The sequence below is a fragment of the Phyllobates terribilis genome, unplaced genomic scaffold, assembly GCF_046119375.1.
Source record: "Phyllobates terribilis strain yellow unplaced genomic scaffold, ASM4611937v1 Scaffold_11__3_contigs__length_659146591, whole genome shotgun sequence".
Lineage (NCBI taxonomy): Eukaryota > Metazoa > Chordata > Amphibia > Anura > Dendrobatidae > Phyllobates > Phyllobates terribilis.
Window position 1 is genome coordinate 353815312 of NW_027362771.1, and position 27564 is coordinate 353842875.

Consider the following 27564-nt stretch of genomic DNA (forward strand, 5'->3'; position numbering starts at 1 on the left):
CAGAAAATTGTTGAAATGCTCAATACTTGTTTCCGCCAATGTTCTCAATTGGGAGATAGTTTGGTGATCCCCATGCACATTTCATGATTAAATTATCTGGCCTGAAAGACATTTACCTAATGTGTATGGATTCCTTAAACTGGATTAGCCAGTAATCTGTCAATAAATATATTATGGATGTGATCAGTTTAAGGATAGGGCTACATGGTAAATTTAGCCACAACACAGGTTGAAGGTCATGAGACAAAAGTTTGCTATGTGCTATGTGTCACTGCTACAGCGCAGCAAAATGCAAGGTTACCGTAACAAGCAGGTGGCAAAAAATCCAAACAATGTGACCCCATTAACTTGCATAATGATGTAGCTTTGACAAACACTGTAGCAACTTTGGCCACGTAACCTATGTCACTGCCAAAGTTGCTGTGTAGACATAACCAAAAGGTGCCTTTACATTTTAAATAGTTATTGCATTATTTTTTTCTCTTAACTTTGCCCTATGCCAGCTCCTGCCAAGCTCTCCTGTCATTGATAGTTATAAAAATAAGATAACAAAACACAATAATAATAATGAAAAAGATTATATGTGATCTGGGGACATTCTGTAATAAATATGTTCAAGAAAAAATAGCCATGTATACCCAATGTATTTTCTTTTCTTTTACAACTGAAGAATCCAAATATACAGACGGCTCAAGATGTCGATGCCCTGATTCTTGGAATGGCTTCCCAGATTGCTGAAAATGAAGATAATGTTGTGATTGAAGATTTACGAGGTCAGTATTTTTCAATTCTAAGACTGCGACCTCACGCAGCGGTTATACTCCAATGTTTAACTGTTTCCCTGCGCAGTTACTTAGTCTTGCAGGAAATAATTGTTTCACTTGCAAGATTGCATGGCTAATCATTATTGGCCAATCTTAATCCCTGCAAGATTAAGTGATTGTACCGGGAAACCGTAAAAATACCTCAGCTGCACTGGGCTGCTGTAGGGAAAAGCCGCAGCATGAGCATTATGTGTTAATGCACTCTTACTCGAAATATGGTCAGCTAAGGGACTAGAAAAAATGGAATACAGAGAGTGGTTCAAAGCTGTGTATGTCAGGGTATATAAAATAGCAAATTACAAAATAGGCTTAAAGGGAATCTGTCAGCATGAAAATTAAATCCAATCTGCAGGCTTTATGTTATAGAGCAGGGGGAGCTGAGCAGATTAATATATAGCGGGTGAAATAAGTATTGAAAACCTCAACAATTTTCTAGGTAAATACATTTCTAAAGGTGCTATTGAGATTACATTTTCACCAGATGTCGGTAATAACCCATCCAATTCACACAGGCAAAGAAATCAAACCATAGATGTCCATGAATTATTTTTTTGGAAATAACAAGGCTACACACTTAGATTAAATAAATTGGCCACAGCAGCTTTTATTAAACAAACAACATAAATAACAATAATCCCCATTGAATAAAAAAGATGGGGGATGGTCCTCAAAGCCTCACACATATGACTGGTGTAAAGACACTGGGTCTTCCGTGGGCGTAATACTACTCAGAAAACACAGGGTGAGAGTAAAACAGCGTGGCAATATTTTATTGAACCACAAAATGAACAATAAACAGAACAGTTCCAGCTAATACCCAAGATGGTATAATATTTCACAGTCCTCACCCTTCTGCTGGCCCACCTGGGACAGAACAGCTGTGACTTTGGGACTTCCAGGGCCAACTACTTCAACCAGTGGTCCCCCGCTTCTGGCGGGCCCCCACAGAGAGGAGATAGCGGCAAGCTAAGGAAGCTAGCAGTCCATCGAGGTCCCACCCTGGCCTCTCTGAGAGTTTCCATGGGGCCAGATGACCAGCTGCTCCCAATCTGGCTTCTCCGAATGTCTCCATGGGTTCCAGGTGACCGGAAGGTCCCACCTGGCAACCCCATGCAACATATCCATGGGGCCAGGTGACTTCATCGTCCCAACCTGGTCTCCCCAAAAAATATATCCATGGGTTCTCCTGATGGTCAATGGAGCAGATCCATATCTTTCCAGTCAGGGCCATATACTCTTAGGCCGGAATCATGTAGAATCCAAATCTGTGTCTCTTCGGATGGAGCCATGCTTCCAAGCTGATGGTCTGAGAGAGTCTATGATCTTTGATTCTCCTTGTAAAGTCTCCCCCAATTCTCCTTTTTAAGTACACATCCACAGGTCAAGGGGTTAGGGTGGGTATTACTCACAGGGCTCAGGTCTCATTGTTTGAGATAATCAATTTACATAGTTGGTATCGCAGGGGCTCTTGTAAATAAACATCATTGTTTTCAAAAGAAGAGAAGTCAACATTCAGTTTTATACAAATACTGGTCGGTCCTTCTTGACCCACCACAGAAATACACATACATTTACAAGTCAACACAAAGATAATAGTGTATTTCTCTTGGATTAACAAATCTAAACATCTGGCTGATTAAGATTATAAGCTGTATCATCACATTGGGCAATATATACATATATCTACAGTACAGACCAAAAGTTTGGACACACCTTCTCATTTAAAGATTTTTCTGTATTTTCATGACTATGAAAATTGTACATTCACGCTGAAGGCATCAAAACTATGAATTAACACATGTGGAATTATATACTTAACAAAAAAGTGTGAAACAACTGAAAATATGTCTTATATTCTAGGTTCTTCAACGTAGCCACCTTTTGCTTTGATGACTGCTTTGCACACTCTTGGCATTCTCTTGGTGAGCTTCAAGAGGTAGTCACCGGAAATGGTTTTCACTTCACAGATGTGCCCTGTCAGGTTTAACAACTGAGATTTCTTGCCTTATAAATGGGGTTGGGACCATCAGTTATGTTGTGCAGAAGTCAGGTGGATACACAGCTAATAGTACTGCTAAATAGACTGTTAGAATTTGTATTATGGCAAGAAAAAAGCAGCTAAGTAAAGAAAAATGAGTGGCCATCATTACTTTAAGAAATTAAGGTCAGTCAGTCCGAAAAATTGGGAAAACTTTGAAAGTGTCCCCAAGTGCAGTTGCAAAAACCATCAAGCGCTACAAAGAAACTGTCTCACATGAGGACCGCCCCAGGAAAGGAAGACCAAGAGTCACCTCTGCTTCTGAGGATAAGTTTATCAGGGTCACCAGCCTTAGAAATTGCAGGTTAACAGCAGCTCAGATTAGAGACCAGGTTAATGCCACACAGAGTTCTAGCAGTAGACACATCTCTACAACAACTGTTAAGAGGAGACTTTGTGCAGCAGACCTTCATGGTAAAATAGCTGCTAGGAAACCACTGCTAAGGACAGGCAACAAGCAGAAGAGACATGTTTGGGCTAAAGAACACAAGGAATGGACATTAGACCAGTGGAAATCTGTGCTTTGGTCTGATGAGTCCAAATTTGAGATCTTTGGTTCCAACCACCGTGTCTTTGTGCGACGCAGAAAAGGTGAACAGATGGACTCTACATGCCTGGTTCCCACCGTGAAGCATGTAGGAGGAGGTGTGATGGTGTGGGGGTGCTTTGCTGGTGACACTGTTGGGGATTTATTCAAAATTGAAGGCATACTGAACCAGCATGGCTACCACAGCATCTTGCAGCGGCGTGCTATTCCATCAGATTTGCGTTTAGTTGGACCATCATTTATTTTTCAACAGGGCAGTGACCCCAAACACACCTCCAGGCTGTGTAAGGGCTATTTGACTAAGGAGGAGAGTGATGGGGTGCTACGCCAGATGACCTGGCCTCCACAGTCACCAGACCTGAACCCAATCGAGATGGTTTGGGGTCAGCTGGACCGCAGAGTGAAGGCAAAAGGGCCAACAAGTGCTAAGCATCTCTGGGAACTCCTTCAAGATTGTTGGAAGACCATTTCCAGTGACTATCTCTTGAAGCTCATCAAGAGAATGCCAAGAGTGTGCAAAGCAGACATCAAAGCAAAAGGTGGCTACTTTGAAGAACCTAGAATATAAGACATATTTTCAGTTGTTTCACACTTTTTTTGTTATGTATATAATTCCACGTGTGTTAATTCATAGTTTTGATGCCTTCAGTGTGAATGTACAATTTTCAAAGTCATGAAAATACAGAAAAATCTTTAAATGAGAAGGTGTGTCCAAACTTTTGGTCTGTACTGTATATACTTACTCAGGTTGTATTACTAGCCATTTTTCCACCAGCTCAGAGACACCTGTTAAGCAACCTAGCATCTTTATCATAAACCACTACCCACAGACCTCTCAAGCCATAGAGTGACGCCTTTATTTTTGCTCATGCAAGACACAGCACTGCAAAGCTGTTTTACTGCTTGAAAGCCTGGAAGAGAAAAGCGACACAGTAGAATAGTTTCTGCTGTACATCAAGAAGCATTTAGCCCATTAGCTGGCTCCTGGAAAATTGCATCTTGGAATTATGGTTTGTGACAATGCCTGGAAAATTTTGGCTGCCGCTGGGTCAGGCAAAATAACCCATGCTCCATACATGACTTACATCCTGAAGTTGATAGTTCAAGATTTCTTTTGCAAATATACATGCTAGAGAAAGGTGGTGGTTGTAGCCAGAAAAATGTCAACCCATTTCAGTAGGCCTTATGTGGGGAAGCACACCCTTCTGACTTTGCAAAAAAACATGCTCCCTGAGCACTTAGTGGTTTGCAACATCACAACCTGCTGGAATTCAACACTGTAAATGTTTCAGCATTTGCTGCAACAGCATAAAGCGGTGACAGACTACATTAAGCAGCAGTCAAACTGATGCGTGGGTTACTTTAAGATCCGACATTGGCAGCTAATGAAGGATGCATGTCACCTACTTATGCCCTTCAAGGAAGTGGGTTACTTTAAGATCCGACATTGGCAGCTAATGAAGGATGCATGTCACCTACTTATGCCCTTCAAGGAAGTGACAAAATTTCTCAGTAGGGAAACGTGTGGAATCAGCATTATACATCTGCTAATTTTTAACCTGAAAAAAGTATTCACCAGCATGCAAGAGGGAATGGAGGAACAACACCAAATTGCAGCTGTCCAGAACCATCATGCATCTGTTGGGGAACCTCTAGGTCCATGTCACAAGCTGCAAGATTTATAGGAGGAGGAAAAAGAGGAAGAGCAAATGAAAGTGGAGGAGAATATAGACTTTGTGCAGGCAATGACTGAAACAGATAGTCAGAGCAACAATTATTACAACTATGAGGCTGGCCATGACAAACAAATGTGGGGTTAAAACAAATGGAACAATGGGGCCATCGACCATGCTGGCTGAAATAGCAAACTGCATGCTGCAATGCTTTTTGGAGGACAGGTGTATTGTTAACATGAAGCAAAGTAATGAGTATCGGATAGCCACGCTTTTAGATCCTCTGTAAATAAAAGCAAAATAGGGGAATATTTTATAGCTTCCGAAAGGGAATCTAAATTGGCTTACTACAAGGATAAACTGTGCTACCTCCACTGAAAAATGATCAAACACTTGTCGCTCATTCAACTGACCAGCCTACCCCTCTGCAATCCATGCTGACACAATGTTACCCTGCCTGTGCCAGCATAAGGGCTACAACAAGTATCCAAGGGAGCAGAAACACCTACAGCATATTTCACATGATGGACCAAATGTTTTTTCTGCCATAACAACAATCTCGAACACTTCAGTAAACACACATGCAGTGTCTGAACAGCTAGGTTCAGTCATACCTAGAAACCAAGGAAATAGGTGGGATGTGAGGCAAGCAAGGGGGAAGGGGAGAAGTGAATATAATGAGGGTGGAGAGGGGGGTGGGGATAGTACAGTTAGATCGTTAGAGAAGAATAGAGAAGAATAGGATGCTAAATAACCCCAAAGTTTTATCTTGCATGCTGATCAACGCAAGAAGCCTGACCAATAAGGCAGATGAGCTGCAGGCGCTTATATCGGAGGAGAGGTATGACATCGTAGGTATAACAGAGACTTGGCTAGACGATAGCTACGACTGGGCGGTAAATTTATTAGATTATAGTTTATTTAGAAGGGACCGGAAACAGGGAAAAGGCGGAGGAGTCTGCTTATATGTAAAGTCATGTCTAAAACCCAGACTAAGGGAAGATATAGGAGAGGGAGAAGAGGGGGTCGAGTCCATGTGGGTAGAGATAGAGGGAACTAAAAATAATAATAAAATATTACTGGGGGTCTGCTATAAGCCACCAAATATAACAGAGGAGAATGAGAATCTGCTATTAGGACAAATAGACAAAGTAGCAAAACATAATGAAGTGATTGTAATGGGGGATTTCAACTACCCGGATATTGACTGGGAAACAGAAACCTGTAGATCTCAGAAAGGAAAAAGGTTCTTGACAAATATTAAGGATAATTATCTCTCCCAACTAGTGCAGGAACCAACGAGAGGGAAGGCCGTGTTGGACTTAATATTGACTAATAGGCCTGATAGAATAACTGAGGTACAGATAGGGGGGCACCTAGGTAATAGCGACCATAATATTATCGACTTCAAAATGCCCTTCAGTAGGGTTATCAATAAGGGAACAACAAAAACATTAAACTTTAGGAGGGCGAAGTTTGATCAGCTGAAAGAAAACCTTCAACTTATAGACTGGGACAAAGTTCTTAATCAAAGGAATACGAATAGTAAATGGGAAACCTTATAAAGAATTCTGAATACTCAGTGCGAGAGATATATACCGTATGGGAATAAAAGGGCCAGAAATAAGAGGAAACCAATATGGTTGAACAAGAACGTAAAAGGGGCGTTAAATAGCAAAAAAGAGGCATTCAAGAGATTAAAACAGGAAAACAGTAAGGAGGCACTAATGTGTTACAAGGAAAAAACGAGAACCTGTAAAAAACAAATAAAAATAGCGAAGGAGGAAACAGAGAGACGTATTGCTAGGGAAAGTAGATCAAATTCCAAACTAAATAGTAAAACGATTAAATCGGATAATATTGGACCGATAAAAAGTGAGGAAGGCAAAATCATAGAGAAAGATGAGGATAAAGCTAATCTATTAAATAATTTTTTTTCGACAACTTTCACAAAGGAAATAGAACTAACAGGAGAAATGAGAAGTGACAAGCTTAATCCTCCACTAAGTATGACAAATCTAACCCAAGCTGGGGTACAGAAACGCCTCAGTAACATTAAAATAAACAAATCACCAGGACCTGATGGCATACACCCACGGGTACTAAGGGAACTAAGTAATGTGATAGACAGACCGTTATATCTTATATTTAAGGACTCTGTTGAGACTGGGTCTGTGCCACTTGATTGGCGACAGGCGAATGTAGTGCCAATATTCAAAAAGGGAGCGAAAAGTGACGCCGGAAACTATCGGCCGGTGAGTCTGACGTCCGTTGTGGGCAAAATTTTTGAAAGCTTCATTAAAGAGGCAATTACGGAGCATCTTGATGCTAATAATCTTTTAATCCCGAACCAACATGGATTCATGAGGAATCGCTCCTGCCAAACAAACCTGATTGACTTCTACGAGGAGCTTAGCTCTCGAGTAGATCAGGGGGAACCAGTGGATGTCGTGTATCTCGACTTCTCAAAAGCGTTCGATAGCGTGCCACATAATAGGTTGGTATACAAAATGAGAATGATGGGGCTGGGGGAAAATGTCTGCAAGTGGGTAGCTAACTGGCTAAAGGATAGAAGGCAGAGGGTGGTTATAAATGGAATATACTCAGATTGGGTAAGCGTCACTAGTGGGGTACCACAGGGGTCTGTACTAGGCCCAATGTTATTTAATATCTTTATTAACGACATAGTCAACGGGATAAATAGTAAAATATCAATATTTGCAGATGACACAAAGTTATGTAAAACAATTAATACAAAAGAGGACAGTGCAGACCTACAGAGGGATTTGGATAAGCTGGGTAGGTGGAGCATTAAATGGCAAATGAGGTTTAACGAGGAGAAATGTAAGGTCATACATATGGGAAGGAAAAATGGAAGTCACCAGTACTCACTGAATGGGAAATCATTGGGGAATTCAGAGATGGAGAAGGACTTGGGCATCTTGATTGATAGCAAACTAAATTGGAGTGCCCAAAGTCAGGCCGCTGCTGTAAGGGCAAACAGGGTAATGGGATGTATCAGAAGAGGTATAGCTGCAAAGGATGAGAACATTGTTCTTCCACTGTACAAAGCACTGGTCAGACCACACTTGGAATACTGTGCTCAGTTATGGGCCCCAATATATAGAAAGGATATAAATGAGCTTGAAAAGGTACAAAGGAGGGCAACAAAATTAATAAAGGGAATGGAGGGACTGCAATACCCAGAAAGGTTGTCAAAACTAGGACTATTCAGCCTGGAAAAGAGAAGGTTGAGGGGGGACATAATAAATGTGTACAAATATGTTAGGGGACAGTATAGAGATCTTGCCCGGGATTTGTTCAAAAGGAGGGATATTACGGTAACAAGAGGGCATTCACTAAGACTGGAAGAGAAAAGGTTTCAGCACCAGCATAGGAAGGGGTTCTTTACGGTAAGAGCAGTGAGAATATGGAATTCACTGAGTGAGGAGACGGTAAGGTCGGATTCACTACACCAGTTCAAGCGGGGACTGGATGCATTTCTAGATACCAGGCAGATTTCAGCATATACTTAAAAATAAAATAAAATAGTAGGTTGATACAGGGATTTATTCTGACTGCTGGTTTCAGAGTCGGGAGGGAATTTTTCCTCAGGTGAAGATTTGGGGTTTTTGCCCTCCTCTGGATCAACTTTAGCAATTACAGAACTAACAGGTCGAACTTGATGGACGCAAGTCTTTATTCGGCTTTACAAACTATGTTACTATGTTACTATGTTAATGTGTGCTTTCTCAGGCAGATACCCTAAGCCCCAAACCCATGGTTTTCTGTGTCAGCAATTCAAACAGTAGCAAGAACTGGCCTAGTTTGCCATCTGAGTACTGTCATGTCAAGCCTACAGTGTCATGTCAGAGAGGGTATTCAGTGCGACTGATGAATTTGTCACACCAAAATGTTATTTGCCACAAGCGTGGAATACTTTTGTCAAAATGAATCAGGCATGGATCAGTGCAGACTTTCATGCACCTATGGCTGATGCCAATATTTATATCGGCCATACCATTTGTCTGCCTGTCTGTTCGTTGACTGTTGTCTACACCGCCAGTCTGTTGACTGTAGTCTACACCATTCTACATCTGCCAATGCTGATGGACCACATTCTACCAGGCTTCTACTCACTGTCCATCATGTCATTTATACTGTAGTACTTCTGGCCCTAAGCTACCAAGAATCTTCATGCCTACTTTATCTTAACCTTCCACCATGCTACTCTTGCCAAATCCGCTTCAAGTACCACACCTACTGGTTGCTCACGGGGTTTCATAACGTTTGACTATACTGCAGCTCAGGCCCTAAACTGCAAATAATCTCTTTACCTGCCACATCTTAACTCTTAATTATACTGCTCCTGCCACAGCCACTGCACAGCCACACACCTCTTGGTTGCCTACTGTGTTTCATAGTGCTTGACTATACTTCTGATGCTGGAAACTACTCTCATGTTTTTTACCCTCAAGAAACTGCTCTGAAAATAGGGATGATTTTTGAAAAGGCTTTATTAAAGCACGTCAAAACTCTTCACTTTTTAAAACAGTGCCACTGTTTTATCGCCAGAAATAAGGGGATACTTTTTGTAAATACCAAATGATTTTGTAAGCAAACCAGGTGGGGATCACAAAAAAAGGATATTTTTTTTCACTTCTGGCTTTGAGGCCGCTACTTCTTCATACAGTATATGTGTTTTATCTCCCTCTTAAAGGGATCATTTTTGGATAGCTTATAAAAAAAAACAATTGCTTCTATATTTAGTAGGTGCAGAGCTCTTTATACTCCCCAAACAGGGATAAATGTTGCACCCAAACTAGTGAAAATGTCACAGCTTCTTTGGTTTACACCACTTTCTAGAAACAGCAATGCATGCATCTGTCCCCCCAAAAAACAGATTAGATTTAGATTAGATATGCTGTTGGTTATCTCTGGTTACCATCCATTTTCACCTTTCTAGATTAATAGATACACGGTTAGTTATCTCTGGTTACAATCCATTTTCGCCTTGCCAGAATAATGGAAGTCATTTGTACATTGAGAAGGCAGTGTTTGCATTGCAGAGCTCAAACATGTTCAATTGATTGCAAGAGGAACTCACAATGTTCTACATATATTTCCCAGGCAATTAGAGGCTTTTATTTGCCTGCAATCAAATTTTGGGGGGAAATTTGTTGAAGCCGGTGAATTTGAATTTCAAAAGATTCACTCCTGTCTATCACCAAATGTTAATAGTGTGTATTTTACGCACTGTAAAGATTCGTCACTCTGCAATGATTGCTGAAAATTCCACCGAGGCTGATTAATTCCTTTAAGTAGGAATAAATACTTAAGAAAAGTGACATCTTCGAGCTCTTTTCTAACCTCTCCCTGCAAGATTTCTCACAAAAACTGCAGACTGTATTGATATTTTCTTCTGAGGTTTTCTCAATAATCTTCTCTATAAGAACTTAAAATAAAAACAGAAAAAAATGCCTAAAAAACCTCTTGAAAAAATGCTTGAAAAACATGGCTCTTATGGCTTTTTACTTGCTTTTTATTATATCATAAGGCCTAATGAAATAAACAGTAGACTACAGTAATAGTGAAACTGAATGTTCACAAAGAGAGTGTTAAAGTGTGGAGACATCTCCAGGCGGATGTCTTCCAGTTAAGATGTAGATGGGTCTACATGCGCTTGGGCAGGGTCCCAGTACGTACTTGTAAAGCACATTGTGTAACTGAAGTTTGTTGTTCATCATTTTACTAAACAGATTACTGGTATGGGACATTGAAATATTCCCGGACAGATTACATTTCCAACAGCATTCAGAGAGGCAGAGACTTTGGACTTTGTTGCTATAACCGGGCAAGGGAATATTTTGGACTTGAACCAATTACCAGTTGGCAGGACATTAATCCAAAACTTTATCAGATAAATAAACAGGTTAGTAACACGCAATATGAAATATTCTGTCAATAGGTCAAGAGGTGTAAAATATTAACCTGCTTGTTTGCCAAAAATCTGTAATTCCAAATACTGTAAATATTGACCACTTAAAATAATTGTGCTCAAATTTAATATTGAACTTTTATTTTATTTTCTGTCAGATCTCTATTTCATAAGTTGTCATCACAAACCAACATTGCTCATGATTCTATTGAATCTGTCGCCAAAAATAAAATATAACTTATTAATGTTAGTAAAGAATACAGTTATAGCAAGACTTGCTTTATTATACAGTGTGAAAATTGGCCACCATTGCTCACCTTTGAAGAATGAAAAATAATATTGCCTCCTTGTGCCCCCTACAAAGTAAAAATGCCCCTTTGGTGCTCCCCCAAAGTGATAATTGTCTATTTTGTGTCCCAACGGAGTGAAAATCACTTCCTTTGTGCGCAGCCACCTGACATTATTTCCAATGAAATTTGCAGCATCCTAAAGTTTTATTTTAGCCAGAAAGGGAAACGTTACTTCTTACCTCTTTTGCCTGATAGAATAGCCTATGGTAATGTGAATATACTCTTTTTCCCTCATCCTCTCCATTTTGGTGCCTCAGAGCACAATGTAGTCCCAGAAAAAAAGAAAAAGCAAGAGAAGTAGTCAGAGTCTGGATACACACATTACAACATGCTGTGCTGTGTTAGCAGCAGAACAAGGAACCCAGTCTCCTTTACTGTAGTGAAGTGGTCCCTTTGGCAAATGCAAATCACAAAGACTTCTAGAACCATCATTCTTAGCAACATATAAATGACCAAAATCAGGACGCTAAGTCTCTACACAAAACCCACATGAACTCCCCAAAACTCCCAGTTTTGGATGGTGGTTGCATAAACCCATCCCATTTAACATCCAGTTCACGTTATCAGTGGTGTAACTAGGGATCTATGAGCTCCGATGTAAAATTTAGACCTGGGCCACCACTAGCATGTTGGTTACAGGTAAGGGCTCTTCAAGGGAATTTGTGTGTTCACTACCCTTATCATTAAAAAAAAGACTATAGATACAATTTATAAATCTCATAGAAAACAAGGCAATAAATAGTAGTTATGCAAATATCAGATAACAATATTCTTTCTAAACAAGTCAACTATACCAAAACTAATATACCAATAATAAACCACAGAAAGGGGATATGTTCCACCACCCAATAACATTATTACCACATAGTCTCTGAGTATAACCCCCATCTGCTTACTGAACAAAATCCACTATACCAAGACCAATATGACCAATAAAACAACAATACTACATACAAATAATATATACCACCAAAATACCGCTTGTTAGAGGCAGATGGTGGCAGAATAAATCAGCCATCATCTGACGGGAAAGATGCAGGCTCTGCTTGCGAGTCCGCATCAAAGGCATTGACACTACATATGACGTAACTGTATGTAATATGTCGTGAATGGGGTTAAGCATTATCCATTTTTTGGCAGATTATTTGTAAAATAAAGGAGCAGATTGATCATTGCTGTGTCGGACCGTACAGGAACATGGTCTGAACATACCACATCTCCTGAGCAGTGGAGGATGCAAAAGAGAGTATACAGATAGGACAGCACGGGATGACAGCTGATTCTTCTGTGAAGTAAAACATTTCCATGCCTGTTTTTAAACAATGTTTTACTTCAAAGAAAGAATCAGTTGTGATCCTCTTCTGTAATGTCTGTATACTCTTTTGCTTCCTCCCCTACCCAGGAGATGTGGTATGATCAGATCGTGTTCCGTACACAGTCAGACACAGCCATTACACAGTACACAGCAGGGGCACATTTATAAGAATATCTCAGCAAAGAACATTTTATTTAAACACATCCAATTTTGGAATTTATTATTATTCCAAGATCTATTAATTAAAATTAACTTTGTTTGTGGGAAAACCCCTTTAACACTTTTTCTCTCTGTCTAGTAAAAGTTCAAAATAATGGACAGTGTGATTGCACAATTAACGAGCATTTGGTTGCTTTTTATTATTAGCTACAAATAATCATTTGTTGGCATTGTACAGTACGCCTACATATTGACAGCTATCTGCTATTCGTTTGCATAAGAGAAAGGACCAGAGTTACAAAAAAACATAAGATTACTGTCAAATTACTACAAATGCTAGCCAGTCACTATATCATAGATTGCGCTCATTTTATCAAATTTATCCTCACATGTAAATAGACTCTTCCTCATATTGTAGAGTCACATTTTGACAATAAAGTAGTTTTGGAATAATAACATATCATCATTTATAGAACTACCAGAATAAAATCAAATTCAATGTGTTCTGTATTTCAGCTATTTGACGATTTGGCTATGCTATACGGCAATGATACCAGTAAACTGGAGCTTCTTCCAGGGTCCCTGTTGGAGTGTTATGGAGATCCTGGAGAGCTTATCACGGCAATCACAATGAACCAGTTCCAGCGTTTGAGAGATGGAGATCGATTTTGGTTTGAAAATAAAAGAAATGGGTAAAAAATAAATGAAATAATTTGCAAAATGCAGGAAAAGTGTAAAAAAAATAGCCAAAATGAAACAACCATTTTATCTGAGTATATGTGGTAGTTATATTCAGACTGTGTGTAAATGATATATCACAATACTTTTTATCTGGCATCAGTGGCAATTAAAAGATGCCAGATTAGCAGATATTTTGGATTTTCATTAAAAAGTTTAAAAAATCTAAAACTTACTTGTGATGATTGCAAATGTTTCACCATTAAAAAACTTACTGTTGTCAAGCCATTTAATGGGTAACATCTACTATGTCTTAGGATCCATTCAGATGTCCAAGTTTTACATAGCTGTTCTACCCATGATTTTCATCTACAGAACACGTACCCAGCATAGTTTTTCCATGCTCCACCCACAAACTTAGATGTATTTTATTAGGATTTTATGTGATATACCAAGAAAAAGTAGCAACAAGTATTTGTGAAGTGTAAAGGAAATGATACATAACTCTCTAATTATTTTAAACATATGAATTTGAAAATTGTGCCATGGATTTCTATTCAACCCCTTGTAGTTTGATACCTCTAAATAAAATCTTGAATGACCAATTGCCCCCAGAAGTCACATAATTAGTATATTGAGTAATTTATTCTCAATATAACTGCAAATGTTCTGTGAAGGCCTCATAGATTTGTTTGAAAACATTAGGGATCAAAGAGCTTCATGAAAGCCAAGGAACACATCAGACAGGTTAGTGATAAAGTTGTAGAGAAGAGTAAAGCAGGGTAAGGTTATAAAAAATATAACCCAAGCTGTGAATTTCACAGAGCATTGTTAAATCCATCATCCAAAAATGTCAGGAGTATGACACAACTGCAAACCTACCAAGACATGGCCGTCCACCTAAACTGATATCCCAAGCAAGGAGAGCACTAAATAGGGAAGCAGCCAAGAGGCATATGATCACTTTGGAGGAGCTGCAGAGATCCACAGCTCAGATGGGAGAATCTGTCTACAGGACAACTATTAGTCTTATATTCCACAAATCTGACCTTAATGGAAAAGTGGCAAGAAGAAAGCCATATTTGAAAGCAAGCCATAAGAAGTCCTGTTTGCAGTTTGGCAAAAATCCATGTAAGGGACACAGCTAGAATGTGGAAGAAGGTGTTCTGGTCAGATTACACCAAATTAGAACTTTTTGGGCTAAATGCAAAACGCTCTGTGTGTTGGAAAACTGATTGATTGTTTTTGGTGGGAGAAACAAAATAATACATGTAGTTGTGATACCTTTTAATGGCTAACAAAAATAAAATAACTGATGTTACAAAGCCAACTTTTGAGACTACTTAGGTCTCTTTACCAGGCATGGTATAACAAAGTATCTGAAGAAACACAAATATATGCATATTAAATGGACATTTAAGAAAACAAACAGACTGAGCTCAGGGAATGAATCCTTCATTAGCTTAGATAAGTATTATGAGACGGAAAATCATGCAAATCATGTTATCACACCCACAGGAGCTCGATAACATGATGAGTGGGAAGATTAGTCTGGGGAAACCAACGCCCCATCGACTTGTCTGAAAGTTATTTGCATATTAAAAACAGAATTTAAAGATAGTATTTTGACACGCATGGTTATGAGTTATACAGTTGATAGGGCTTGTTAGGTAGGGTATTTATATCTTAAAGCACACATTCTGGTGGTTTGGAGGGCATGGCGTACTTGTCTTATTCTCTTTAATGCTCTTCTATTGCTCTATCAACATGTATTTGGTTTTACATAATAAAGAAGTATTAAAAGAATTAATACATTATTATATTTTTATACTATAGATTATTTACTACAGCTGAAATAGCAAACATCAAAAATACCTCCTTCCATGATGTCATTTTAGCAGTTACTTCTGCAGAATTTGGAGATGTCCAGCAGAACGTGTTCACCTGGGTTGATGGTAAGTTCAGATTTAATACCTGGAAAGTCATCCTCCTAACATATTTGTTCCTCTACATTTACAAATGAATATTTTCCCATTTAGGTTAGGCTCCCACAATGAGTTTTTGATGTTGCATATTTTTGCTGAAAAAAAACGCCTTTTACAGTTCCAGCAAAGTGGATGGGGATTTATAGAAATCTCATGCACATTGTGCTTTTTTATGCTGCATAATCTGATCCATGGTGCGTTTTTTAAATCTGCAACATGACAATTTTTCTTGGAGCAGGCAGAGGATGTGCGGATTTTCCCCATAGAAATGCAATAGATGAGTAAAATCTGAAGCCAAAAGGCACATGTGCATTTTTAATGTGTTTCCACTACTGGAAAATACTGGGGCAACTAAATAAAAATACCTTGAAAATGATAATATATGGCACTCTTGCAGTAACTGAATCAGGTGCACAAGGAGGGTATCCAACCCATATATCATATAGAGCAGAAAAACTTGGCACTCTTTGACTATAAGTTCCTTTTATTTGCATTCATATAGCGTTAAACGTTTTCGGTCCTGATACAGACCTTCATCAGAACTGAATGCTTTAGGTACGGAACTCCCAGAAAAACGTGCTTGTGTGTGCGACCGACGTTTAACGCTATATGAATGCAAATAAAAGAAAATTATTTTCAAAGAGTTCCAAGTTTTTCTGCTTTAAATAAAAATACTGCTATAGTCGAATAAGCAAATTTACGCATGTATTAAAGACGCTATAATTCAAACAAAAGGAGATAACATGTTTTAATTTACTCTAAAAGAACAAACTGATGCCTGCATTTCCATTTAGCATGCCTCAAAGCTGAGAAGTCGCATAAAGAATTACAGTCACAAGGAAAAATTAAAATGATTCTTACATATTCTCTAAGTTAATTTTGTTATAAAATGGCCCACACAAGCCATATAGTGAAAAACCTTTTAATGTAAAGTGCATTCAAAAGACAAAGGAGGTTCTTTACTGTAAGTAGTGAAAGTTAAAAATTGTTGACTCGCCCAGGGGGATATGGGGGAAACTCGGTACCCAGGCGTTGACCTTCTGTGGGATGTCACGGCGGTCGGCTCCCGGGCCCGTACCCTGGGGTCACTCTTTAAAAGGGGTTTGTTACTTGAAGGGATGAATAACAGTTTTGTCTCGTTACCCCACCTGTGGTTCCCGGTAATGGGTACCGGCGCTACTGCAGACCTCTGGGGCAGATGTTAGGGCAGCTGGGTTGGTGCGGCTCTCCACAGGCAGAGCACAGCTCCAGGACAGTGGAGGGGCATGTTCTCTTCCTCCTCAACCACGCGGTACACCTGGAGGGCATACCACCCGCGTTCCCCGTGGTGTCTGGTGTAAGTGACACAGTCACCGGGGTAAAGGTTCCTGTCGGGATGGCCCTGCTCGAGGTGGGGCACGACATCTCGCCGGTTGACGAAAATATCCCGATCAAATTGTGGATCCCCGATAAAGCCCCATCCGGCCTCCAGGTCAAATTTAACTATTAGTCCCTGCACACAGGGACTGGGCTGGATGGATTCTGACTGGCGGACTTGAGCTTTGGCGGCCTTGTTCCGGGCCTTCATTTGCTCCCAGCGCACCCGCCTGGTGCTCTGTTCCTTCACCAGCTGCAGGAGTTCTTGTTTGCAGAATTCCTCCCTCTGAAGAGCTTGGGCCTGGGTCTCCTGCAGGAACCCCATCAGGCCCCCCCCCCCGGTTGTCCCACCTAAATTCTTCTCCTTCTTGGCGGGCAGCCGGGGGTTCTGGTGCAGGGATTAGAGGGGGTTCTTGCTGGTCCTCATATTTGGCAGACCAGTCATAGGAGGGGGCTCCGTACACCACTCGGGTGCTGGGGCTGGCGATTCTGGGAAGGAGCCGAGCAGCAGGTCCGTGGAGTCCGCGCCCAGAGTTAGAGGTCCCGGGCTCAGAAGCTGCTCTAGGGCGTACGTGCCCGGGGACAGAGGGTTCTGCAGGAGGCACAGGAGCAGGTCAGCGCTTTCAGCGCCTAGGACAGGGGAACTTCTCCTACCTGCTCCTGTGCTGCACACGGCCTCCTGGCGCTCATCAGGCTCCGCCGGGGCTGGGGTGCCGCTGGTGACACGCAGCGCTGGCTGCCGCCAGGCTGCAATCTTCGCCAGTAGCTCCTCTTTCCACCTTGCAACTGCTGCCTGCTGGGCCTTTTCCACTTGCTTGCTCAGCTCCTGCACTTCGGCTTGGAGGAACTCTGCATCCTCCAGGGATAGTTTGGATATCACTCCCTCCAGGGTGAGGGGGGTCCCTTGTCACTGCAGACCAGAGGCAGAGGCTTGGTCCTGGCTCACGGAAATGCTGGCTGCAGTCTGTCTAGACTGGTTAAGACCACACCCTGTCTCCACTGCTTCTCTCCTCCTCCTCTCCCCTTTTGGGGGCGGTTCCATGGCAGCCTGTTGTCGGTCACTCCTAGGGGCGGCCCCCCACCTTGATAGACACATCTACATACATGGTTACTGTTGCTCGGGGCGGGCCTCGCTTTAGGCGCCACTCTGGGACCCGGCCCACGATGGGAGGTGATTCCTTGTTGTTTCTGAGTATGCACATAATGGCGCCTGCTCTTCTTGGGTGGGCACCACATGCAATGAAGCAAAACAGTCTCTAGGCGCACAATACCCTGTGATAACAGGTCTGTTCGAATCCTGTGAAAAAACTTTTAATGTAAAGTGCATTCAAAAGGCAAAGGAGGTTCTTTACTGTAAGCAGTGAAAGTTAAAAATAGATGACTCGCCCAGGGGAATATGGGGGAAACTCGGTACCCAGGCCTTTACCTTCTGTGGGATGTCACGGCGGTCGGCTCCCGGGCCCGTACCCTGGGGTCACTCTTTAAAAAGGGTTTGTTACTTGAAGGGATGAATAACAGTTTTGTATCGTGACGCCACCCAGTAATGGGTACCGGCACTGCTGCAGACCTCTGGGGCAGATGTTAGGGCATCTGGGTTGATGCGGCTCTCCGCAGGCAGAGCACAGCTCCAGGGCAGTGTAGGTGCAGATGGTGATGCTGGACATTGTAGTGCCGGAGCGATAGCGTGGTAGAAATAACTGACAGAAGCAGTGGGGTGCAGTCATCCGAGTTTACTCACAGTTATTTAGGTTCCTCAGGTAGCAGTATACAGCTGACAGTCTCCCATGTCGCGCTGCGTTCACCAGGCAGGAGTTCAGCACTCCCTCAAATATCTCAAGAGCACTTAACGGGACCCCTATTTGTATGTTCCTTTCTTAGCCGACTTCCCGTGCTGGGTCTCTTCCTCCTGCCCTGCGCCCCGCCACACAAAGTCCCGATCGGGTACCTTGTGATCCCTCTGGGCAACTTGAAGTTCCCGGACCTTGCTTGGAGCCCTTTTCGGCGGCTTAGGTGCGGATGTGGCAACTGCACCTTGAAAGTGCAGAAGCCTCCAGTTTTCTAGCTGAGACCTAAAGTAACTCGATTAGTCCAGGGACCGGTTCCCTTCTTGCGGCCTGATCAATCTGACGCCTGGCAGATTCGGACGTACGGGTGCCGTCCTGCTTTCACCGTACCCCCTGGGATCCCTTCTGTTACTGGAGCCTTCCTCCCTTGCTCCCATTCCTCTCTCAGTCTTGGGCATGACAGGCCGAGCCTGCCTCCCGAGCAGAGCTCCTGAAGAGCTTCTGCTCCTCACGTCCTCTCACTCTCTCCGTTTAACTCTCCAAAAGATGGCTTCCATATATATATATATATCTTCTTCAAGTGCTCCCCTGGTGTGCGTCCTCCACCCACACCCACTACTTGGTTCCCCCTCACTTTTGGTTCCCCCCACTGCAGCCAGGGACGGGGCAGCAAAAGAAGTGCATAATGCCCTTCCAGCCGGCCTGGAGTAGTGTAGTGTTGAGTGCAGGTGTTAGGGTCCCGGGCAGTACTCCATCCTTACCTGAGAGAAGGAGATGCCACACCTCTGGGTGAGGTGCAGTACCTCTGTGGCGACTGAATCCTCAGGGGTGCCACATAGTCACCTCAGGAGCTGGTTTTAGCAAAAATGTGATCACTTTAAGAAAGGCTTCCTGTGGATTATTTTTAAGCAAATAAGTTTTTTTTAGGGCAGATTCTTTAATGCCTTATAGTTTTTTCACAATACTTTGTAACTGCTATATATGCAGAATAATATTTGCATTAATAATATGAGTAATGTAAAAACTTTGAAGCATTCTTAGAATTTTGAAAGATCTAATTTTGTGGTATAAGCCAGGAACAGACTCGGAAATCTTTTTGGTTTAAAAAGCATTAGAGCAGAATCTCCAAGAGATTAAAAACGGTGTGTTCTGATAATTTTAATTTCCACTTTCCTTCCTGTATTCTCCTTCAATTAAATACACTGCAGCTTCTTTACTGGAGTACACAATGTTCTTTCTGAATCTCCAGGTTTATGAATAGAACAGCAGAATTACCATATTTTTCGGACTATAAGACACACTTTTTTCCTCCAAAATTTTGGAGGAAAGTGGGGGGTGCGTCTTATAGTCCGAATACTATATACATGGCTGTGTGTGGTGGGAGATGTGGGGGAGCAGCAGCAGTGGATCAGCCACCTGCTGCAGCCTACGCTGTGCCCGCTACTAAAGAAAATGAATATTCCCTGCTCCCCACGCCCATGGGCGTGGAGAGCAATGAATATTCATTTTTCCTAATAGCCGGCACACTGGAGCCGCAGCACGGCTCCTGCTGCACTCTGCGGTCTGTGTGCCCGCTTTTAAAGATCATGGATATTCCCTACAACCCACTCCCATGGGTTGTAGTGAATATTCATGGTCATTAATTGCAGGCACACTGACTGCAGAGCGGCAGCAGGTACAGTTGTGGTACAGTTGTGGTACAGTGTGCCGGCTATTGAACAGACTGAATGGTCACTGCTCCCCATGCACAGAGTCCCAGCGTGGGGAGCAGTGACTATTCTGGCACAGCGTCTCACACTGTGTGAGGTTGCATGACAGTGACGCCATGCACGGCTCACACAATGAGAGTGTCGGCAGCAGAGCGGGATGTAGCGCTGGAGGAGAGATGAGGTGAGTATGATTGTTTATTTTTTTTGTAGGCAGCATGATGGGGGCTCAGAGGGTGCCATGCATACCAGGATGCGGGCTCAAGGGGTGCCATGCATACCAGGATGGGGGCTCAAGGGGTGCCATGGATACCAGGATGGGGGCTCAGAGTGTGCCATGCATACCAGGATGGGGGCTCAAGGGGTGCCATACATACCAGGATGGGGGCTCAGATGGTGCCATGCATATCAGGATGGGGGCTCAAGGGGTGCCAAGCTTACCAGGATAGGGGCTCAAGGGGTGCCAAGCATTCCAGGATGGGGGCTCAAGGTGTGCCATGCATACCAGGATGGGGGCTCAGAGGGTGCCATGCATACCAGGATGGGGGCTCAAGGGGTGCCATGGATACCAGGATAGGGACTCAAGGGGTGCCATGCACACCAGGATGGGGGCTCAGAGGGTGCCATGCATACCTGGATGGGGGCTCAAGGTGTGCCATGCATACCAGGATGGGGGCTCAAGGGGTGCCATATATATCAGGATGGGGGCTCAGAAGGTGCCATGCATACCAGGATGGGGGCTCAAGGGGTGCCATGCATACCAGGATGGGGGCTCAAGGGGTACCATGCATACCAGGATGGGGGCTCAGAGGGTGCCATGCATACCAGGATGGGGGCTCAAGGGGTGCCATGCATACCAGGATGGGGGCTCAAGGGGTGCCATGCATACCAGGACGGGGAATAAAGGGGTGCCATGCATACCAGGAAGGGGGATCAAGGGGTACCATGCATACCAGGAAGGGGGACGAGGGCCAGATATACCAGGATGGAGGGATGGGGGCCACTTATACCAGGAAGGAGGGGTCATACATACCAGGATGGAGGATATTAACAGAATTGGGGGACATTAACCCAATACCAGTGTCAGCAGAAGACCCCCTCCCCCATAACAGGGCATCATGACCACATTTTTTGCTTACATTTTTTTCCTATTTTCCTCCTTTAAAACCTAGGTGCATCTTATGGTCTGGTGCATCTTATAGTTTGAAAAATACGGTACATACTGACAAGCCTACTATGATACATATAGGGAAATAATTGCCTATATAGACTTTTAACTAAAACTATCCTTTTGAAATTATGAGGGCAGCCATCATTCCCGGACTGCTGTTAAGTTATGCTTTACAACAACCACATGGACGATGGACCACATGGACAATAGAAAACTGATGTCTGGAGGTGACTCATTGACTTTTATGGAAGAGCTTAGTGAGCATGCGCTCTAATCTGCGCAAGGAGAGGGAAGAGCTGAGCTGGGACCATCATCTATTGCCAACAGTGGATCATATGTTATCTGCCCCTAGATGTTACCTTTAAATGTAATCATGTTTATGACAATGAGATGATTTTTGAAAAGTGATCTCTGCAGGACATTGAAGGCTCAATTCATCAAAGCTTTTAACCTGTAAAAGTGGCATCAAAGCTTTGAAAAGTCACAAAATGTTGGGGAAATTTTTTGCGACTTTGGCGTTTCATGATATTTTCTCCCAGCTATGCCAAAATGGGTGGAACTGGGGTGGGACGGGGGTGCCAGGGCATGTCGCCACAGCATGTGTAATTCATGATGAGCTGGAGCGTTTCTTACACAAGAATTCTTACTCGGGTATGAATCAGGAGCTCCTGACTCCTAAATGCTCGTCCCACATTAAGACCAGTCTTTATGAATAGGTCACTGTCAGCCTATTATGAGGCTCAGCAGTTAAACATAAAAATGCAATATTTCAGCATGTTGTTTTATTTAGGTAGAAATTAATGGGGCCTTACAATAAAAGTGTAGCGCCCCCCAGTGGCCAAAAATCCCGCGAATGTCAGCTATACATGACTGCTGACACCCTGTGGCATCAGCCCCGTCAAGTTTTGGGCTGATTAACCCCTCTGATGCCGCTGTCAACTGTGACATTGGTATCTAAGTGGTTAGAAGAGGGAGAGGACTCCTTGTTTAACACTATCGGTTGCTTCGATTATAATTGCAGATGCCAACTGCAGTGTATGAGACCAGCAATCCAAATGAAATTTTTTCAAATCCCAAAGTGAGGCAAAGTAAATTCTTTTAAATGAAAGTTAAACAAAATGTGAAATAAAAAAATTTGAAACTTAAAGGGGCACTTCCAAAAGAGAAGATACCACCCCCCCCAAAAAACAAACAAACAAGAAAGCGCTCAGGTAACAGTGGGGATACAGAAAATACTCCCACTACTCCATCCAAAATAAGGTGATTCTAAGTTACTTCAGAACTCATGTACAGTTAACATAATAATAGATATGTCTGTTTAGAATGTAGAAGGTGTACCAGTCTGTATACCTTAAAACAGACACAGATGGGTAGAAGAGCATAGACAAAATGCCTATGTGTCAGGGATGTAGTGATTGTATGACCATGCTTAATATAGAGGTAACAATAAAGCCAAAAATAATAATAATAATAATTTTTATTTATATAGCGCCAACATATACCGCAGCACTTTACAATTAAAGCGGGGACATATACAAACAATAAATTCAATATAAGTAATTACATAACAAGTCCAAGTAAATTACAACAAATAACAACGCATGAATAAGAGCAACCTGATAGATATAAGAGGACAGGGGGTTAGGACCCCGATGCACATTTCGCGAAAGCTTCTTCCAGTGGGTGTGGAAGCCAAGTAGCGATTATTCCCATCTGATCCTTTCCATGTGCTTAAACAGTATTTTACAACCACATATGGGGTATTGCTTTGTTTGGTAAAAATTCCTAACAAACTGTCCTGTCCATTTTCCTATTACCCCTTATGTAAATTAGAACTTTGAGGCTAAAATAAAATTTTAGTGGAAAAACCCTACATTTTTCATTTTCTTGACCAAAACTTATAAAATTCTGTGATGTACCATATTTTTCGGACTATAAGACGCACCGGACCCTAAGACGCACCTAGGTTTTAGAAGAGGAAAATAAAAAAAAAATTTAAGCCTAAAATGTGCTCATGATGCACTTTTAAGGGGGAGGGGGTCTTCTGCTGACATTGGTATAGGGGTAAGTCTCCCAATTTTGACAATATCCCCCATCATGGTATATATGCCCCCTTCCTTATATATGTGGTCCCCATCCCTCCATCCTGGTATGCATGGAACCCCTCCATCCTGGTATGCATGGAACCCCTCCATCCTGGTATGCATGGAACCCCTCATCCTTATTCTGGTATGCATGGCACCCCTCATCCCTATCCTGGTATGCATGTCACCCCTCATCCCTGTCCTGGTATGCATGGCACCCTTAATCCCTATCCTGGTATGCAGGGCACCCCTCATCCCTGTCCTGGTTTGCATGGCACCCCTAATCCCTATCCTGGTATGCATGGCATCCCTCATCCTTATCCTGGTATGTATGGCCCCTCATCCTTATTCTGGTATGTATGGCCCCTCATCCTTATCCTGGTATGTATGGCCCCCTCATCTTTATCCTGTTATGTATGCCCCTCTCAGCGTTATCTTGGTATGTATGGCCCCTTCATCTTTATCCTGTTATGTATGCCCCCTCATCCTTATTCTGGTATGCATGGTCCCCCTAATCCCCATCATGCTGCACATAAAAAAAAATAAACACTCCTACTCACCTTTCTTCTCTTTCCTTCAGTGCTGTGTCCTGTCTGCCCGCACTGATCTCTCCATGTGAGCCGCACATGACGTCACAGCCATGCGCGGCTCACAAGGAGAGATCAGCTGCCAGAAGTCACTGCTCCCCATGCTGGGACTGTGTGTGCGGGGAGCAGTGACTTCATGCTCCTTAATAGCCGTCACAAAGCGTAGCCGCAGCGCGGCTCCTGATGCTGCCGGGCTATCTCGTGTGCTCACTTATTAAAGAGCATGAATATTCACCCCTCCCCACACCCATGGGCATGGAGAGAGGTTGAATATTCACGCCCTTTAACAGCGGGCACAGGCTATTCCTGCAGCAGCAGGAGCCGCGCTGCGGCTACACTGTGTGACGCTATTAAGGAGCATGAATATTCTGTGCTCCCCACACCCCATGGGCGTGTGGAGCACTGAATATTCATTTTCTTTAGCAGCGGGGACATTGTAGGCTGCAGCGGGAGGCTGTTGCCTCCTGTGCCCCGCTCCTCCACCGCTACCGCTCCCCCTACACAGCATATATATATATACACCCTCACCCCCAACATTCGGACTATAAGATGCACCCCCCATTTTCATCCAAAATTTTGGAGTAAAAAAGTGCGTCTTATAGTCCGAAAAATATGGTAGTTTGTGGCTCACCACATCCCTAGATGAATTCCTTAATTGTTTGCCAAATGGGGCCACTTGTGGATGTTTCTGCTTTTTGGCCAACACAAGATAAATGCCAGATCTGCAAATACAACACAGTGTCCAAATTTGAGTTCCAAAAGTTAAATAGCGCTCTTTGCTTTCCAAGTTTTGCCATGAGCCTATTAATTAGTTTTTGACCCCATATAGGATATCACTGAGTTCGGTAAAAACTGCATCACAAATTATGAAGTCCATTTTTTCCATTGCTTCCTATTACCCCTTGTGAAAATAATAATTTTGGATCTAAAACAGTATTTTAGTGGAAAAAATTAAATTTTTTGTTTTCACATCTAAAGGTTATAATGTTTCGTGAATCACCTGTGGGTTAAAACTGCTCAATACACCTTTAGATTAATTATTTGAGGGGTCTAGTTTCCAAAATAGGGTCACTTGTCTGCTGTTTTGGCATGTCAGAGGGTCACAATCTTTTCTTACCAAATGTATGCTCCAAAAATCCAATAGGGCTCTTTCTATTCCAGACTCTGCAGTGAACCCAAACAGCAGTTTTTGACCACTTATTGTATATCATCACGTTCGATAAAAATTGCTTAACAAATTATGGAGTCCATTTTCTCTTGTTACTCCTTGTGATAATTACAAACTTGGGGCTAAAACAACATTTTAATGGAAAAAACATAATTTTCATTTTCACATCGCCTCTGGCACGTCAAGGTAAGGAGGCTTATTCGCCATGCAATGCTCCTCTGGGAAATTTAATATGCAAATTGCCTCTTCAGAGAAAAATAGGACTTGTACTCTATAGCACCACCTATTAGAAGTAGCAATCCTACAAGTCACAATCAACCCTTTAACGAGTCGTGCAATATGACTTAGGATAAAAGCCAAATCAGAATCTCAATTTGGAGACACGGTGTTTTGGGCTGTTGGCCCTCGTCAGTGTAAAGTATGAGAACTGATTTGGCTAGATGAGAGGCTCTGGACTGAGGTCTAAGGGGTAGTGTTTCTCCTTATGGAGAGTGACACACCAGCTCTGGCACGTCAAGGTAAGGAGGCTTATTCGCTCTGCAATGCTCCTCTGGGAAATTTAATATGCAAATTGCCTCTTCAGAGAAAAAGAGGACTTGTACTCTATAGCGCCACCTATTAGAGTACAAGTCCTCTTTTAATCACATCTAAATTTTAAAAAGTTCTGTGAAGTAGCTATGGGTTTAAAATGCTCAAAGCACCCCTATATGAATAAAATGGGAAACTTGTTGGGGTTTTCTGCTGTTTTAGCATGTCAAGGACTCTGCTAATGCGACATCACGGCCACTATCTGTTCCACCCAAATTTGCACTCCAAAAGTCAATGGCACTTTTTCCTTTCCGGACACTGCCATGAGCCCAAACAGCAATTTTTGATTACATATAGGGTATTTACACATTCGAGAGAAGTTGCGTAACAAATTATGGGGTCTATTTTCTCCTTTTACCTCTTGTGAAAATTATAATCTTGGGGCTAAAATAATATTTTACTGGAAAAAAACATAATTTTTCATTATCACAGCCAAATGTTATAAAGTTCTGTGAAGCACATGAGGGTTCAAAATGCTCAACACACACCTAGATGAATTCCTTGAGAGGTATAGTTTCCAATATGGGGTCTCTTGTGAGGGGTTTTCCTGTTATAGTACATCAGGGGCTCTGAAAATGAGACATGGGGTCTGCAGTTAGAGCCAAATTTATGCTTCAAATAACAAATAGTGCTTCTTCCCCTATGAGTCTTGCTGTGTGACAAAATAGTAGTTTTTGACCACATATGGGATACTTTTTCATTCCACTTTGCCTTAATTCCTGTGTAGCGCCTGAAGGGTTAACAATTTTCTAACAGCAGTTTAGAATTATTTGAGGAGTGCAGTTTTTAAAATGGTATTACTTCTGGGGTTTTGCGACTTATAGACTCCTCAAAATCCCTTCAACATTGAATAAGTCAGCAAATAATTATATTTTTACATTTCCTTGAAAAAAGTTAAAAATTGCTGCTAAATTTGAATCCTTCCAACATCATAACGAAATAAAAAGACATTTGAAAAATTATGCTGACATAAAGTATGCGTATAGAGAGTGAAATTTATTAACTATTTTGTCTGGTAAGACTATTTGATTTAAGGATATAAACATTGAAAGTTTGAAAATCGCTAATTTTTCGAAATTGTCATCAAATTTAAGATATTTTCACAAAGAAGAAAACGTATCAACTTAAATTTACCGATAACATAAAAAACACTCTCAGAATTACCGGGATATATAAAATCATTCCAGAGTTAATACCAAATAAAGTGGCACTGATCAGATTTGGAAAATGGGCTTAGTCATTAAACTCAAAATTGTCTCTGTCACTAAAGGGTTAAACAGTACGAAATTAGTGGTAATGCATTCCCTTAAAAAAAGCATAGCAGTAGGAACTGAAATGATGAATAGGATGTACAGTTGGATATTAGGGATTGTCAAATATAGCATCCTTTAAAATGTAAAGTGCTGCAGAATATGTTGGCGCTATAGAAATAAAAATTATTATTAGTAGTAGTAGTGTTAAAAATTATTATTATTATTATTATTAATATTATTATTATCCTTTAGACCAAGTTAAAAGATAGGACAACAGAATGGAAACATAGAAGAGTTAGCTGAAGAAATGATTGTTATATTTATATGGAAACACTCTTAAAAACAAGGTATATATAGGAA

At 41.9% G+C, this 27564-nt stretch overlaps 1 protein-coding gene across 1 annotated transcript in view; it reads left to right on the forward strand.

Annotated features, from left to right (window-relative positions):
* LOC141166325 (dual oxidase 1-like) overlaps positions 1 to 27564 on the forward strand; it is a 261582-nt gene that overhangs the window by 83640 nt on the left and 150378 nt on the right. The window contains exons 11-14 of the mRNA XM_073652895.1: positions 671 to 773; positions 10842 to 11014; positions 13361 to 13536; positions 15359 to 15477. Of these exons, the coding sequence (XP_073508996.1) occupies positions 671 to 773; positions 10842 to 11014; positions 13361 to 13536; positions 15359 to 15477 (571 nt within the window). The remainder of the gene's footprint in view (positions 1 to 670; positions 774 to 10841; positions 11015 to 13360; positions 13537 to 15358; positions 15478 to 27564) is intronic.